The following is a 16,616-nucleotide window of genomic DNA, read 5'->3' on the forward strand; positions in this document are numbered from 1 at the left end:
GCCATGGAATATTTAGGTATTTTTAAATATACTTAATTACAAAAGGAATATGTACATATATTTTCTATGTTTAGAAAACCAACTTAGATAATTGCCCCAATCCCGGAGCCTTTTCCCACACAACTGTGCCCTCCTTGGCATATATGATTCCAGACACTTTTCTTTGGATTTGCCAGCAAATAATTATGCCTAGAGAAATGTGCGAAATTCATTTGGGAGTTGTTTTAATACATAATTTCCTACTGGATGTATTTTTCTTCTACTTCCCTTTTTCATTTAAAAAGATATCTTAAACATCTTTCCAAGTCAAAATACTTAGGGCTACCTTTGTTGTTTCATGTAACACCACAGTATTAAAGCACCTGTGATTATTTAGTCATCTCCCTTCATGGACATTTGGGTCATTGCATATTTTCTGCCACAGTAAACAATGCTGTAATTAACATTCTCATACCATAATAATTGTTATTAAAAACAGACAAAGATAATTGGAGTCTCTTTTTGACCATTGAAGGTGTTTCTCCTGCCTGGTAAGGCAAATTCCACTTAAACAACTGGCTATGTCTTAGACTTAAGTGCCAGGCATTGCCAATTTCTCCTCTAAATATGTTAAAGCTCTAACTTCCCACTCTGCAATGCTGGGAGTCTGGCACATGACAGCTTCAATGTCTTTTCTGCTATCCTTTAAAATAAAGATGCCAATGGATTCTGTAAATGGAAGATAAATAGCATTTTCCAAATGAGGAAGGGGTGGAAGGTCATTTCAGGCCAAATGAACAACAAATGTTCCAGGGAGAAATAAACATTAGAAGTTTTCTCAAGGACAAGCTTGGACTCCAGTGTCTAGAAGCAGATAGAATTAAAAAGCTGCATGCACCCTCATCTCTCCAATTTAACCTTGGGCAGCTCATGCTCAGTCAGTGCAGAGTCCACATTAGCTTCAGGCTGGTTTGAGAGCAGCAGAATCACAATGGCAAGGTCAGCTTCAGAGTGAGTTTCTCCATAAATTTTAGTCCCCAGGCACTTCTCTTGCCTTACCCTGTCCCTTACAGCAGAGTGTAGGGTACAGCCATGCCCTCTGAACTTGAATTGAGTGGGGTCCCCTAGACTATGGTGCCTTGTCAGTCAAGCTTAACCAGTAAATCCCCTTGCATCACTTTTTGAGAGTTTAGTTGGAAGCATGAACATAAAACTTCCTTTTCCTTTTATTTTTTTGAATGCCTCACTTTATAAATGGTTATGGTTGCTTCCACCATCAGTGTATTGCCCTTATATATTGCAATGTTCTCAAGTTCACTCACTTCATGATGGAAAAATTCTAGCATCAGTTATTATGCCCAGTGGAAATGCTATTTTGAAGAGATGCCAGCATTTGTACCCACTTCACTGTGTGGAAGTGAATAGTCATACAATTTTTGTTTTAGTTCTTGACCAAGACTTTACAAAAGATAGTTTGAATGACAGCAGATGTGGGTGCACAATGTCCCTTCCGGGGGCTGTCCCTCCTTCTTGAGTGAGCTGTGTTGGTGTTCCTAATGTTTACACCAGTGTAGGAGCAAAGTTCTGCCATGCCTCCAGCATAAGTTCCTCACCTCCTTTACACGCCAACCTCACACCTTTCCACAGCCATTCCATGGAGATCAGGAGGCTGGGAATGGCATCTCTGACTATGTGGACAGAGGATGGAATATCATGGGGGAAGGGAGCGTTTGGTGAAAAAGAGAGTAACTTCAGAATGAAACAAGAGGCTTTAATCCAACCTCTGCCACTTAATAATGTGTTCTCTTTAGTAAGTGACTATCTTCTTTTTCTTTTGAGATTTAGTTTCCTAACCTATAAAATCTTGCTGTTTGCTTTGGGGGGTTGATGAAATGTGATAGTATAAATGAGAATTCAGCACAATAACTAGTAGATTGTAGTCACTTTAAAAAATGCAGATGTAATTACTGTCATCCTCTAAGTTTCCTCTGTTAAAGGGAAATACAAGGGGGAAAGCTGCTTTTTATTGTGTATCTATGTCCAGACATTCATTTTTTTTAAAAAGACTTATTTTATTTATGCATACATGAGCTGGGATGTAGGCCAGAGGCGAGGTGGAGGAGTGAGAGGATTCGCCAGAGAGACAGAACAGGCAGATGGACCAAAGACACTGCTGAGGGAAGCAGCGGACGAGACAGGAGAGGTCTGCTGTGCCATGTGGGTAGCTCCCTGGCTGGGGATTGAACTCATGCTGCAGTGGCTACCAGTAGCTTCATAGAGCTTCTCTTAACCCCTTGTACCACCAGGGGGACCCAGTCCAAACATTTATTTGATACTTAATAGTCACTGCAATACTGAGATCTAAGCCCCTGCTTTCTCATCTGTAAAACAGAAATAATAACCTGCATAGGCTCATAAAGCCATATAATTGGAACAGTGTACAACAAAAGACACGTCCGTCCCTCTGTGCCGCTCAAGGAAGATAACACATTTACCTGATTAGTGAAGAGGTTCCTTTATTCAAATAAAATGAAGTCTGTATTCATTTGTCTATTTTCTTGTATGTTAGTGCCAAAGTAACCCCAATTTTATTCCTCTTTGTGTCTCTATTGGTGTCTGTAAATATCTCAGTTTGCACATACACAAGTACACGCTCATTTAGTTATACTTATGTATGGTTAAATCTTGTTTATACTGTTTTGGATCCAGGGAGCATGCTGCAAATTTAAGTTGCTAAATTAACTTGGACATTGCTTGTTTCATACCAACCATAAAAGATTCTGTAAATAAAAAAAGTGGGCATTGGGCTGGTTTATTCTAAGAATCCAAGATAATCTTCTCAAGAGACAGATTTCTTCTTGCTGTTAAGCTGGAGGTATTTCTAGATGTGTTTAGAAAATGTGTGTATAGAAATTTCTGTCTGTGGCGTTTACTTAGAGGAGCCATTAATTCCTCATGGAAAAATGTACAGTGTCAGCTTTCCTTGTTCCGAGGCACTGGTTTCTCAATATACAATGTGATATTTATTCAGTAATCTTAAAGTAAATTTAAACTATCATCAGTTCTGTATAAATATAAGACCATTTAGTTAGTCTAGGAATATATATATATATATATAAACTCTAGCAAAATGGTATCTTCTGTATTATCAATATACATCTGGAATGTTCAAAATGCTTTCTGTAAGCATATTCCTCTCTCTATAAGAGAAACACGTAGACAGTAGCCACTCTGCTGTTGCTCTGTTGTCCCTATTTCTAAGATCTTTTGGGGACTATGTTCTTTTCCCAAGTGACCCTTTCATAGTGCCAGCTAGGGATTTTGATGTTCTGTCTGATCTCAGCAAGATTTATCTGTGTGCATCATAGAGAATAATTGCTTTTAAAAGTCGTGCATGTGTTTAAAGTCCACAGAAAGGAAATCACTTGCATTATTTACAGACTCACACTGCAGGGGCCGTGTAGCTGTTTTCTAGCAAAACACCATGGTGTTGTCAGCAGACATTCAATAACTGTTTGTTACTACAACGTTGACTCTTCAGAGTGCCTTTCTTTCCTTGTTTTCATGGGATGGCATCGGGGTTGGGAAATGAAGGTGACTCACTGCGCATGGACACCTAGTCCTTGCAGAGCTGTTTTTGCCCACACTGATGGTCTAGGCACTGAGGTTCCCACTCTGGCAGTACAGCACACTGACTAGGGCACAGAAGTCCTATTTGTCCCCACTGTGTCCTTGAGAAACTCTAAACTGTATCTTCTGTTCCTTACAGAGGGCTTGTATGGGTGATCTTTGACTCCCTCAAGCTCTGACATGTGTATGACCCATTTGAGATGATTTCAGTGTTAGGATTTCTTGGGCTACAGTGCTCAAAAGCAAGGAGCATTTCTTTGCCTGAATTTGTTGTGCAATCAATTGACACCAACAGTGGGTTCTTTTTGCTGTAGCAATTGAGATACTTTTTCAACTTTATTATGATACTTCATGTTAAGTCATTTAGTTTAATGTGGCCATATGTCACTTTTCAACAAGTTGGCATTCACATTCCATTTACTTTTCAAATTAAATGGCCTGTGCTCTATCCTGCTTAATTGAAGCAAAGATTTTTCCCCTTCACTCGGCCTTCCGTCTCCTGACAGCCCCCTAATCCCAAGGTCTACTTATCAGTTCAAGGGAAGAGTCCTGAGAACTGTTGCCTTGAGGAGAAAAACTTGGAAAAGCTGCTTAATTTAATCAACTGTGAAACCCCATTCATTCTGAATGTTGCCCTGTGTACTCGCGGGGTTATCGTTGACTATGAGCACATTAGCATTTCTCAGCATACCTCTACATATCAGTTGGCTCATATAGAGCCCCCTTGGGGTTTCACCTGTCTGCTGCTGAAGAGCCACAGTGAGTCGAAGCTACCATGTCAGGTCTGCATTCCTGGGTGCATGGCGTGGTCCCTATTCATTAGAACTGAGGATCTCCAGTATCATCACCATTGTTATCCCCAAGGCAGTTTCCCTGGGTATATGAGTGGAAGAACCTCAGTCCCAATGGGTAAGCCACTGTAGCCCTGGTTCTCCAATGCCAAAGATCTATAGTTTAAAAAAAAAAAGATCTTTTGGGCCTCCCTGGTTGTGCAAGAGGTTAAAGCACCGCTCAATGAAGCAATCCGCAGCCTCTGCAGCACAAGTTCAATCCCCAGCCAGCCAGGGAGCAACCCACATGGTGCAGCAGACCTCTCCTGGCTCACCTTGCTGCTTCCCTCAGCAGTATCTTCGGTCAGTCTGCCTGTTCTGTTCCCCACTCTGTCTCTGGTGAGTCCTCTCACCCCTCACATCTCTGGCCTGTACCCCAGCTCTTGTATGCATAAATAAATAAATCTTTAAAAATAATAAATAAATAATGATCTTTTAATTTACCCATCTGATTAGACACACATAGCTCTTTTAGACCATTGCATACCTTCATTGCAAAGGTGGCTGGTCTGGGAAGATACTGTTTTTTCCATGCTCTTACCCAGATCTAGTCCCTCTCAACCTCCCAAATTCGCATCATTTCTTAAGTTTAGTTTCATTTTAACAGGGAAGTTTTTCCCTTACAAGTGAAGGCATGTGAAAGTACAATCCAATAAATTATTTCCATTGTGAGAAAAATAAGGGACCTCACAGCTCAGTTGACAGTGAGCCCTACCGTGGCGACAAGAAGACCTTGATTCCCAGCTCTACCTTGGTTATTACATGTGATGACTACTGTGAAAAAGGGGGAGGGACTACTTCAAAGAAAGAAATGCTTTTGGAGCTGATTTTTAGAGAATAAGTAGAAGCTTCACATGAAGAAGGCAGAATGACCATCACAAGCAAAAGGAGGCAAGTGGGCTTCAGCAAGGCCTGAGCACAGGAAGCAGGCTGGGCAGTGAAAGAACCAGGGCTGGGCTAGGGAAATATGTTCAGGGCAGAGTATAGACCTGTATTTTGAACCTGAACTTTACTTTTAAAAATAAACCCATACAGAGTTTTAAATGACTTTAAGAATGATTTGATGAGACTAAATTTGGTCTTAAGATTAGATAATACCAACAATAAATTACCAACAATAAAAGGTAAGTTTCTATTTTTCAGGAACATGTTTGTTTAATAAAATGATATTTAATACTTAAATTACTTACTTTTATTTAACTTTTGAATATTATTTTTTTCTTTTTTTAAGATTATTTATGCATACAAGAACTGGGATATAGGCCAGAGGTGTTGCGGGGGTGAGAGGATTCACCAGAAACAGAGTGGGAAATAGAACAGGCAGATCAACAAAATACACTGCTGAGGGGAGCATTGGGCAAGTCAGGAGAGGTCTGCTGTGCTATGTGGGTGTCTCCTTGGCTGGGGATAGCTTCATAGTGCTATCCTTAACCCCTTGTGCCATCAGGGAGGCCCTTAAATATTAACTTCTTATAACATGCCAGATTATGTGCTAAGCCCTTTTGAACGTATTGTCTCATTCAATTCTTCCAAGAACTTGGTGAAAGATTCTGCAATTATCCTTACTTTATAGGTGAAGAAACCAAACACTTGAGAGAGTTGGGTAAATGGATCAAGTTAGTATAATAAGTAGATCCTACGTTTAAGCGCCTGCAACACTTTGTTGGTGACAAACAAAGTTACCCATCAGAGCAGCCTCCTTAATCCTGACTGCATTTTAGAACCACAGGGGAGTCATCAGCCCTAGAGGTGGTCCTTGGCATCAATATATTATGAAATTGCCACCTAGTGATTCTAAAGGGCAGACAGAGTCCTGGTCTGCTGAGCTAGACTATCCTGTCACCCTAACATACACTGAATAATCATAAATGCCTATATTCCACCACCACCCCAAATCATAAGGGGGTGGAAAATTACTAATAGTAAAATCATAGAAGATGAAGCTTTTGGTGCTTTTTTTTTTTTTTTCCATTTTTACTCTTACAAAGGAAAGCTGTGTTCTTCATCTTTTTAAGACTGACAGGCAGCACAAAAACAAAATCAAAGAAGCTAGGGGTAAAAAGGAAAAGGTGAGAGAGGGGTATCGAGACAGACAGGAAGAGAGTAGCTGAAGTTGGGCTGTTGATGTAATGAGACCCCCATCTACTGATGAGCGGTTGGTAATATCAAAGGCGCATTGGCAGAGCGTTTCCTTTTCAGTAATTGTACAAAGACTCCCTTGCCATTACAAAGCACTTTTCTTCTTGGCAGGTTGAAGAATGCTTTACCAACTAAATGCATCCCAGTAATATTCAGAGCTTAGGTCCAATATAATCATAAGTTGCCTTGTTATTGCGGAGGTAGCAGCCCCATTTAATAACATATTAAATGCATTATTCATTTATGTAACTCAGACCCAGGGACAGCTGCTGGGATGAAAATAGAACCATTCTGTAATGCAAAAAAGCAGGTGTGTGCTTACTTTAGTAAATGAACTCTGTATTTCTGCACAATTTTCTTCTGAATTTCAGGGACAGGTCTGGTAGGGCTAATGCAATGCCATTTTCGCCCAGGAAACAAAATGATTTCAGAATGGATTTTAATGAGCATTTAAAAAAAAATTACCAACAGTCTTCTCTGTGGCAGAATCCCAGAGGGATTCATTCGTGCTTTGGATTTAAACAGAACTCCTATTGCTGCAGGATTCAGGAAAGCTGGGGCTGTGATTGGTCAGAACAGCAACAAACAAAAGGAATGTTTTCCAGCTGATGTTGCTGGTGGTGGTGGTGAGCTTGTGCTGCTATAGCCGCTCGCCAAGATAGAGTCGCAGGTGTGCTTGGATGCTAGTGATTAAAAACCATAGGCTGCCTTGACTTTGCATAGTGACTTTCCTCTGAAACACACAGGGAGTTTATCATGTTCAGTGAAACTCACCCGGATGCCACAATCACCACATGGCATTGCTGGTCATTTTCTTGGTCCCATTGCTGGCTCCAGAATGCCACCATTCTTCAATGGCTGTGCCATTTATTTCTCCTTCTTTCTCCCATCTGTCATGATTTTCTCTTTTGTCAGTATGCACTTTTAAAATCTATGATGAATTTTCTAAAAGCAGCACATGGGATAATGTTCAGAATGCTCAGATGAGATAATGACCAATCAGAATAAGTGTGGTCTTAGTGCAGAAGTAGGGTTTTGGAGTCCCTCTGATAGACAGAGAAGCAGGGGCTCCAGGGATAAGCATCAGTATGATAGGGTTAATGGGTGAGGCGCTTAAAGGCTTTGGGACAGAGGTAATAGCCAACTGCTATGCAAATATTTCAGTATTTAAGCATACAGTCATCCACGTGTGATCCTTTGAATTTTCACTTGGGGCTTGAGGATACCCCAAGGAGCTTGACATTCCTAGTTACATACATAGGAAGAAAATCATACATGACATGTGATTCCTATAAAGTCATGAGAATTCCTGTAAAGTTTAGCTGAGGAATGGTCTTAGTCCATTTAAAGAGGCAAGACAGAATGAAGTCAAATAGTGGATCCTGGACAAACTGTCCAGAATCCTGGCAGTGCGACCTTGTAAAAACTAGTTAAGATTAGGCTTCCCTTGGTGGCGCAGGCGGTTGAGCGCCACACTGTGAAGCTGTCCACAGCCTCTGCAGTGCTGGTTCGATCCTGGCCGGCTGGCGAGGGTCCCACATGGAGCAGCGGACCTCTCCTGTCGCACCTGCTGCTCCCCTGATAAGTGTATTTTGTCGGTCTGCCTGTTGTGCTCCCTGCTTTGTCTCTGGTAAATCTTCTCACCCTCCCACACATCTGGACTATACCCCAGTTCTTGTATAAATAAATAAATAAATCTTTAAAAAATATGTCAAATGTTCTTTATTTATAAAATAAAAAGCTAGTTAAGATTTATGCATCTTAATTTCTTCATCTTAATATTGTTATATGTTAATAAGTAATACCTTCCTTATCAGGGATATCTTAAAGATAAATGAGGGAACTCTTTTTTAAGAACTTAGCACAATGGCGAGCTTTCACTTTTTTTTTTTTAATTGCTGAGTGGTATTCCATTGTGTCACACCTTTTATATCTATTCATGCTTTGTTGGGCATTTAATTTGTGACAACATGGATAGACCTTGAGGGCATTATTCTAAGTGAAATAAGTCAAACAAAGAATGACAAATACTATATGGTTTCACTCAAGGAAGACAAAGAAATAAAACCAGTGAACAAGAAGAGCAAAACAAACAATCTCTTAGACTATAAGAGCAATATTGTTATCACCAGAAGGTAAGGGGCCTGGGGAGTGTTACATAGTAGAAGATGGAAACTAGCCTTTTACTGATGATCCTAATATAATAGTATGTGAAACCTCTATAATGTTATAACCCAATATTACTTAATCAAAAGAAATAAATGGGTAAATAAGAACTTAGCACAGTGACAAGACTACATTAAGTACTCTGTATTATGAAATTCCTAGTATCATATTCACAGAAGGATTGGAGCTGTAAAGTAAGAAGTAGGTAAATTTTAGGCAACTGACAAAGCATGCAGAAGGATCCAAAAGCAGAAGGAGCAAAAGCAAACATTTTCAGGAGAATTGAAAATAAAGGTGTGGCTAGAGCAGAATGAGCTAGTTAGGGTGGAAGAGTCCAGAAAAGTAAAATAAAGACAGCTGGTAGAAAGCTTCAGGGGTAAGATGATAGGATTTGCAACATATCCTAAGAGCATTTGGAAGTCATGAAGGTCTTGAAAAGGTGGGAGAAACAATAATGATGCTAAGTAAAAATTATTAATAGCATTTCAGAAGCACTTGTTAATTGTCAGGATAGTTTTAAGTACTTTGTAGGTATTAATGTGCTTACTCCTTATAAACTACTCTCTGTCCAGAGTGAGTTAAACATAATCTGTGTGGTCTAAGCACTTTCCAAGGTGCATTTAATTTGATTTTCTCAACCATGCCTTTAGGTTGTTTCTCCTGATGCTCAGGAGCAGAGGAAAGGTCATTGACTAGATTTGAAAAGGATAGGAATTATAGCTGGACACTGCAGTGTCCTTTTTTGTAAATAAAAAAAACCCTTCCATTCTTTTTTTGCATTGTGTCTGTCCAGTAAAATGCTATAACCCACAAAAACCATAGAGCCCACAAAGCTGAAATATTTGCTGTCTGCCCCTGTATATAAACAGTCTGAAATCCCTGGTCTGGAAGAGTAAGAAGACCTTGGGCTTTGTTTCCAGCTTAGCGCTATGCTAACTTAGACAAGTAAATGTGGGAAATCCGATATATGAACACATAAAGTCGTCACTGTGTACCCAGCACAAAAAGATGATGGCTAGGTAAGACTGATTCTTGAAAGTCTTAAAAGTCATCCTAAAATCACAGGATTTTAATTTCCTATGAACACAGTAAGTTGTATAGGATAAATTTGTAGGATAATACATTTTGTTGCCTATTAAAACTAAAAACAAGCAACAGAGTAGGAAGGATTTGCACAATCTGCATGAAATCTCCTTAATGTGAGGTTTCAGTAGTGTAGCCATAAGAACTCTCATAAAATAGTAACTAGAAACTAGCACATTTAGCCAACTTTCTGCATTATACCATTAATACAGCTTTTTCTCTAGGGGCTGATATTAAATGATATATTTTATAACAATCTGATCTTTCTCTGAATTGCAAACTTCCTTTCAATATATATTAATCACTCTAACCTGTAATTGCATCACCTCTGAAGTATCTCCTAATGTATCTCTTTAACTAGATTACAGACTTATTGAGGGCAGGGACCATGTCTTCTTCTACTGTGCATTTTCCCACAGCTCTGAGGTGAAATGATTTATAGACTAAATGAATAAAAGATGCCAATTCAAATGCTAGTAATAGCACAACGGGTTGCTGTGATGATTTATCTGTTGCCTGCTTCATATAAATTAATCTCACCCTCAGACAACATGTAAGGTAGTTCCTAATAGCCCTCAGGACTAGGCGGTCTGCACGGCTTAAACACTGGAGAGTGATCTGACTTGCAATGAGCAGGATTACAACCTGAGCTTTTCTCCCTGTAGGTATCGGAAGGTGGTTTCCAACAACTGCACTGATGGCGTGAGAGAACAGTACACTGCCAAACCCCAGAAGTGCCCAGGAAAGGCACCCCGGGGGCTCCGGATAGTCACCTCTGATGGGAAGCTGACTGCGGAACAAGGGCACAATGTCACACTCATGGTCCAGCTGGAAGAGGTAGGACCATCCCTTCTCTCCCTCCACCTTCTAGCACCAGTGACTATTGCTGAGTAATAAGTGTTTGTGTATATGTCTTTTGGGGTTTGTTTACATACTATTTAAAATTTTAGATGCTGTTTAATTTTTATTCTACTTCTACTCTCTCAGTTTACTGTTGTTGATATAATTTTATCTTCACTGACTTTTTTTCAATGTTTTTCATTTCACTTCATTTTTATACTCTCCACTTTGACTTAATACCTTCATTTCTTGGGGCTGCTGTTCGGATTGAACCTTGCCTTATTGGCATTTTTAGCAGGCAGTTTTCTCAGAACACATTAATGTTATTCCTAGAATAATTTAACACACACATACGTACTCCTCCAAGTTGAAAGATGTGAAGGCTTTCTTTCTCTCAACTTGAAGCCTTAGCTTTTCTTTTCCAAGGGCAGCATGCTGTTCATATAACACTAAGACCAATTTAAACAAAATGGTATGTAATTTCTTTGGCATTTTTGTAGTACCTCAAGGATCATCATGAGCATCAATTATTATTTGTCAAAGTATGGCTGCCTTGCCTGAAATTTCTGAGTGTTGAGATGGTAGATAAAATGAAATGTATACTATGTATTTTAGAATGTGTACTGGTATTTTGTCATCTTGTAGCAATGGAAGATGGTTTCTAAAGGGTAACAATTTTCATTAAATGATGTCATAATAGTCCTACCTTCAACTGCATTTCCTGGGTGCATGAAATAGAGCCAGCACTGTAAATAAATATAAATACATAATGAAACATAACTGCATAAATACAAAGGGACTTAAAAAGTGAATAATGACATGGGATTAAGATGTACACATTGACTTCCCCTTCCTTTTCAAATCACCCAGTGGCTCTAAATCTTTCATATACATTCACATCAACTGATGAGCTTTTTAAAATATTTTCTGGGCCGATAACCAACATTTTGACTTAACAGATGGAGATGGGACCCAAGAATATGCATTTCTAATAGGTTATATAATGTGTTTCAATAAAATAAAAGTACAAATGCAAATTTTAGGGGTATAGAACTGTCTTGAGAGACTTTGGAGTATAACTTGAAGGGGGAAAGATGAAGGTGTTAGGATAACTTTGTCAGGTTTGATCAAGTTTACCAACATTTTCATTCCTATAGAAATAGCAACTGTGAAATAATGTTTGAGTCTGGCTTAGAGGATGCTGATGCTTCTGGCCTGAGGACCACTGCTTTAATCTGACACTCCTATTGTCTCCTTAATGACTGCCTTCCAGCCTACCCAGCCTTCTAAATACTGAGGTTGCCCAAATTCTTCAGTTGAAACTAGAAAGAAATAGGCCAATTGTGGTCAATTGGAATTGCTCTCATTTCATGGAAATAAAATGTTTAGGGATGCCATCCTGAGGCTGGGACATACTAGTTTTCAGCAAACCCAGTGTATGTGTGTATGTTTTAAGGAAGAGTAAGAGAGAGGTAAGGAGAAAGAAGAGCATGAGCAAACTATCAAGAGGAGCCACACTTATTTTCTAGAAGAATGGGAGAGTTCATCGTGCTGAGTCCAACATTTTATGCTATATTTCCCCTCAAGAATTTTCATACATCACAGTATAAGAGGTCAGATTGCAAACTCCAGTAGAAGGCAAGACAGAAATTGTTCTCCAAGCAGGCGTTGGTGCACTCACAAGAATAGAAGACAACGATTCAATTCAGGGCCACCCAAGCAGTTGGAACTGATGAGATCCAATCTCCATGGAGTGAAACATGGAGAAGGGGCACATTATAAGTATCCTGTCTCTTTACCCCCCACCTTAAGTTATTCAACAATACCTGAGTGATACAGGCAAAATAGAAAATAGTCACTAAGGGGAAGAGAAGTCACACAGAGTTCTTAGAAGTATTACATTCAGGGGTGATAAAAATTTGAGTTCAAGGACTATCAAGAAGAAAAGACTTGGAGAACACTATGAGATTAAGCTCTTGGAACTTCTGGAAAGTTCTCTCTTAGAAGTAAGAACAAACCAGAATTATACCAGTTCTGTAAAACTTGGGATTACTTTAGTCTTGAATGATTTAGTATGAATTTTCTACTGCTCTAAATAGTAATTAGAACCTAAAATAAATCCTAGAGAAAAATAAAGCAGAAGCCTTACTAATCTTTTAGTAATACTCTGCATTTAGACAAACAAAAAAAAAAAATCACAGGTCTATCAAGAGATAGGACTCAGAGGGGTAAAAAGTAACAGAAAAAAAAATTTTCTGAGCTATGTTGTTTATTCAAGTAGTAATGATTAATATGTTCATGAATGTAGTCAACATACAACATTTAACCCTCTATAAATGAATAGTATAAAGCAATCATCAGTGGGAAGTTGTAGAAATCAAGATACATTAACTATTAAGAACACAGATGGGTTTACAGCAGGTTGCACCTACATGAGTGAAGCACCAGCTAACTGGAAGAAAGGACACCAGGAAATATATCACTTGGAGCATGAGAGAAAAAATAGAAAATAGAGAAAAAAATTAATAGACACAATTGAAAATGGTGATAAGGATTAACACAGATGTAGTTGTAGTCCTAGAAGGGACGTCCAAGAAGGAGAGAATCATTTTAAGAGACAATGTTTGATAATGTTCCAAAATATATCAGCATGTCAACACACAGATTCTAGAGAATCAGCAAACTCTAAGCAGGACAGATGCAAAGAAAAACCTTATTTAGGTATCATATTCAAACTGCTGAAATCAGAAACCAAAACAATTTTTGAAAGTGCCCAGAAGAAAATGGAATGGCATCCCTCTTTGAAGTCCTGGAGGAATAAAGCATGAAGGTATAATAAAGACATTTTTCAGACACACAAAAACTGAGCTTGAGCCAAATCAGTTGATTTCTGTTAGAAGAAATACAAAAGGTAATTCTTCAGTCCTATAGAAAATGACCCCTGACAAAAGCACAAAAATAATGGAAAGAAAAAAAGTGCAAGAAAGAGTGATATATCTATATCTATATAGATATAGAGAAATTAATATACTATAGTATCTATAAATTAATATAGTTATCATTAATATAGAGAAATTAATGATAACTTACAGACCAATAATGATAATCAGCTATGACATAAAATATACTCAGAATCAAAACAAACAGCAGTAATAATGCAGTATGTGAAGTAAATGGAGTGAGAGTAGTTTAAGTATAATGAAATGTCTGTGAAGACATAATAGTACTAATTTATATTAGACACCATCACGTCCAGAATACGTGCTTTAATATCTAGAATAAGAACTAAAAGAAGAGAAAATAATATTTTAAATCAATGTATTGACAAAGGAGTTGGAATAATATTAAAGGTGTCTCATTGATCCAAGACAAGGCAAGACAGAGAAGAAAAGGAACACTGCAATGGATACAAATAGAACAAATATTAAAATTATAGATAAAATCTAAATATTAGCAGTAATTATATAAAATAGTGACTTGGTGGCCTACTTAAGAAGATATTATACCAGAATTTTTATTCTTTATTTTAGCCTAGGATTCATCTTGAATAAATTCATTTTAGGCAGGGTCCAAGGTCTACAAGGTCTACATGGTGTTTCCACATGCATACACCATTGACCCAGCATAATTGAAGCAAAATTCTTATCCCACTGAATAGCTAAGAGCCTCTGACATAAATCAGTCACCTATAGACACTTTAGAGTTCTTTATCCACTTTGTGGGTCTACCTCTAGACACTTTAGATTTTAAACCTATGTTAACTGCTAACTTCAAACACATTTTACTTTCTCTAGGTATAGATTAGGTCTTGATAAGTGGGCATATAAATCCTCTAAGCAGATAGAAAAAAAATCATATATGTGTGCATGTATGCATCTGTATATAAGCATGTATGCATGTTCATTTATAAATATGTAATTTATAATAGCATCCAATTACAAAACACATGAAAAAGCTAGTTTTTTTTTTTTTTTAAGATTTATTTATTTATTTATACAAGCACTGGGTACAGTCAGGAGCACGGGAAGGTGAGAGAATTCACCAGAGTCAGAGCGGGGAGCCGAGCAGGCAGACTGATGACATACACTGCTGAGGGGAGCAGTGGGCAGCAGGAGAGGTCTGCGCGCCTTCTGGGACTCTCACCCAGTGGCAGCTGGGGATCAAACCGGTGCTGCAGAGCTGCATATGTATATCATACTCAACAAATGCATACTGAAAAATAATTAGTTATTCAAATAAAATATAGTACTTAGATGTGTGTTTAGATCTTTAGGGGAAAAAAGGAAAAAGAAAGAAAACTTTGGGGGGACTGTTATGGGAGGATTCACTTTCTGACCTAATACTGCACCTTGTGTTTACCTGGATAGTGAATATGGAAGACCATTTCCCAGAGATTTAATGAATCAAATTATGATATTCAGCACCATTTTTTTGAAGCAACAGATATTTATCCTGGAGCAGAGTTCAGAATTCCAATTTTTGTTCCATGTCTAAGAACACAGAATAAGAGCTGAAATAGGACTCACTTCCGGTCAGCTGGACTTTTGTTCACAGGATGGAGTGCACCCTCCAGGGACAGAGGGCAGGCTCTCATCTATTCAACCTTCCATGTAACTAAGACTATCAGGCATCTCAAACTTGGCTGAGTTTTGGGAACAGACTGGGGACTGGTTCTAAGATGTGTAAATTCATACCTTCTGGGCATAAGAAAGGAAAAAAAAATCTAACAACTCAGCTCATTCCCCTTCAGTGGGCAACACTATAGCAGCAGAGATGAAATCTGTTGCCTGCAGCTGTCAGACCTGGCCTCTGGATGCTGTGTCTGCCAATGCAGTGTGAAGCCAGGAAGACAGCCCCTATATCAGGAGACCCTGGGGACCTCACATTACACAGTAGGGTTCTCTACTATTGATTTACAAGCTCCCATTACAGAAACAACCTCAGTTTCTCTTTAATCTCTGGGCTGTGAACATTAGCCAGGGTGATGCACATGGTGAGCAATACAGGATAAAGAAAGCAGAGTGTCTCTGAAAGGTTAGGGAGTACTGAATATTGATACAGTCAATAGTAGCCAACACTTATTGAATAGCACTATTTATGACCTTGTTTGTGAGCACTTTCATAGATTGTCTCACTTGGGTATCACAGCAACTCTATGTGAATATATATTATCATTGTCATTTTGTAATGGCATAACTGAGACACAGAAAAGCTAAGTAACTCACCTAAGATAACACAGACACTCAGTACAGGAGGTGAGAATCAGCCAGGCTGTATGGTATCCTACCTTTCTGTGATATCTGTGGTAGAAAGACCATCATAGAGTTTGAGACCCTTTAAAAATGCTATGCTAGGGAGGGGAAGATAGTAACAAAGATCAAATTGTGCAAAGACTAGGCAAAGTTATCTGTGCCCTGATCAGTCTGGCTGTTCCTGTATTCTCAGACACCGGCCTATATATAAATCAAGTTTTATATACAGAGACCTGAGCACTCAGCCTCCCCATCAAGTGGTTAACATGTGTGTTTGTCTATTTGTTCTTCAACAAATATTTTACTATAGTCTAATTTCATGTCATGTATTTTTCATTCATAAGTAGATATATTTTAGTTTGTAGAAATGCATGTCTTGGGTTAACTAGGAACGCTGTTGTACTAAGTTTAAAGTAACAATCAAACCATGTGAAATGGAAAATACTTATTTGTATTATTTAAAAGAAGAAGAAAAAAACTTTTTTTTTTTTTTTGCATAACCCAATAAGTTCTAAATGCCATGAGGTAAGAATCCTGCCATTACTGGATGCAGCTGTAACATCTCTGCTCACGTGCCTGCCATGTTGATAAGAATTCAGTGCGTGTGGATTTGGATAGGCCTCCCCAAGGAGTGTAGAAATAATACCCAAACTTAAAAGGAAAAGACTGAAATTTGAATGAAATCCAAACACGTTGA

The 16,616-nt window shown here is 38.5% G+C and overlaps 1 protein-coding gene across 5 annotated transcripts in view; it reads left to right on the forward strand.

The window, feature by feature from the left end:
• SORCS1 (sortilin related VPS10 domain containing receptor 1) overlaps positions 1–16,616 on the forward strand; it is a 464,079-nt gene that overhangs the window by 392,831 nt on the left and 54,632 nt on the right. For all 5 annotated transcript variants that reach the window (XM_054689905.1, XM_054689903.1, XM_054689902.1 and 2 more), the window contains one exon: positions 10,493–10,664. In XM_054689905.1, the coding sequence (XP_054545880.1) occupies positions 10,493–10,664 (172 nt within the window). The remainder of the gene's footprint in view (positions 1–10,492; positions 10,665–16,616) is intronic.

The sequence above is a fragment of the Talpa occidentalis genome, unplaced genomic scaffold (genome assembly GCF_014898055.3).
Source record: "Talpa occidentalis isolate TD23 unplaced genomic scaffold, MPIMG_talOcc4v2.1 talOcc4.8, whole genome shotgun sequence".
NCBI classification, from domain to species: Eukaryota; Metazoa; Chordata; class Mammalia; order Eulipotyphla; family Talpidae; genus Talpa; species Talpa occidentalis.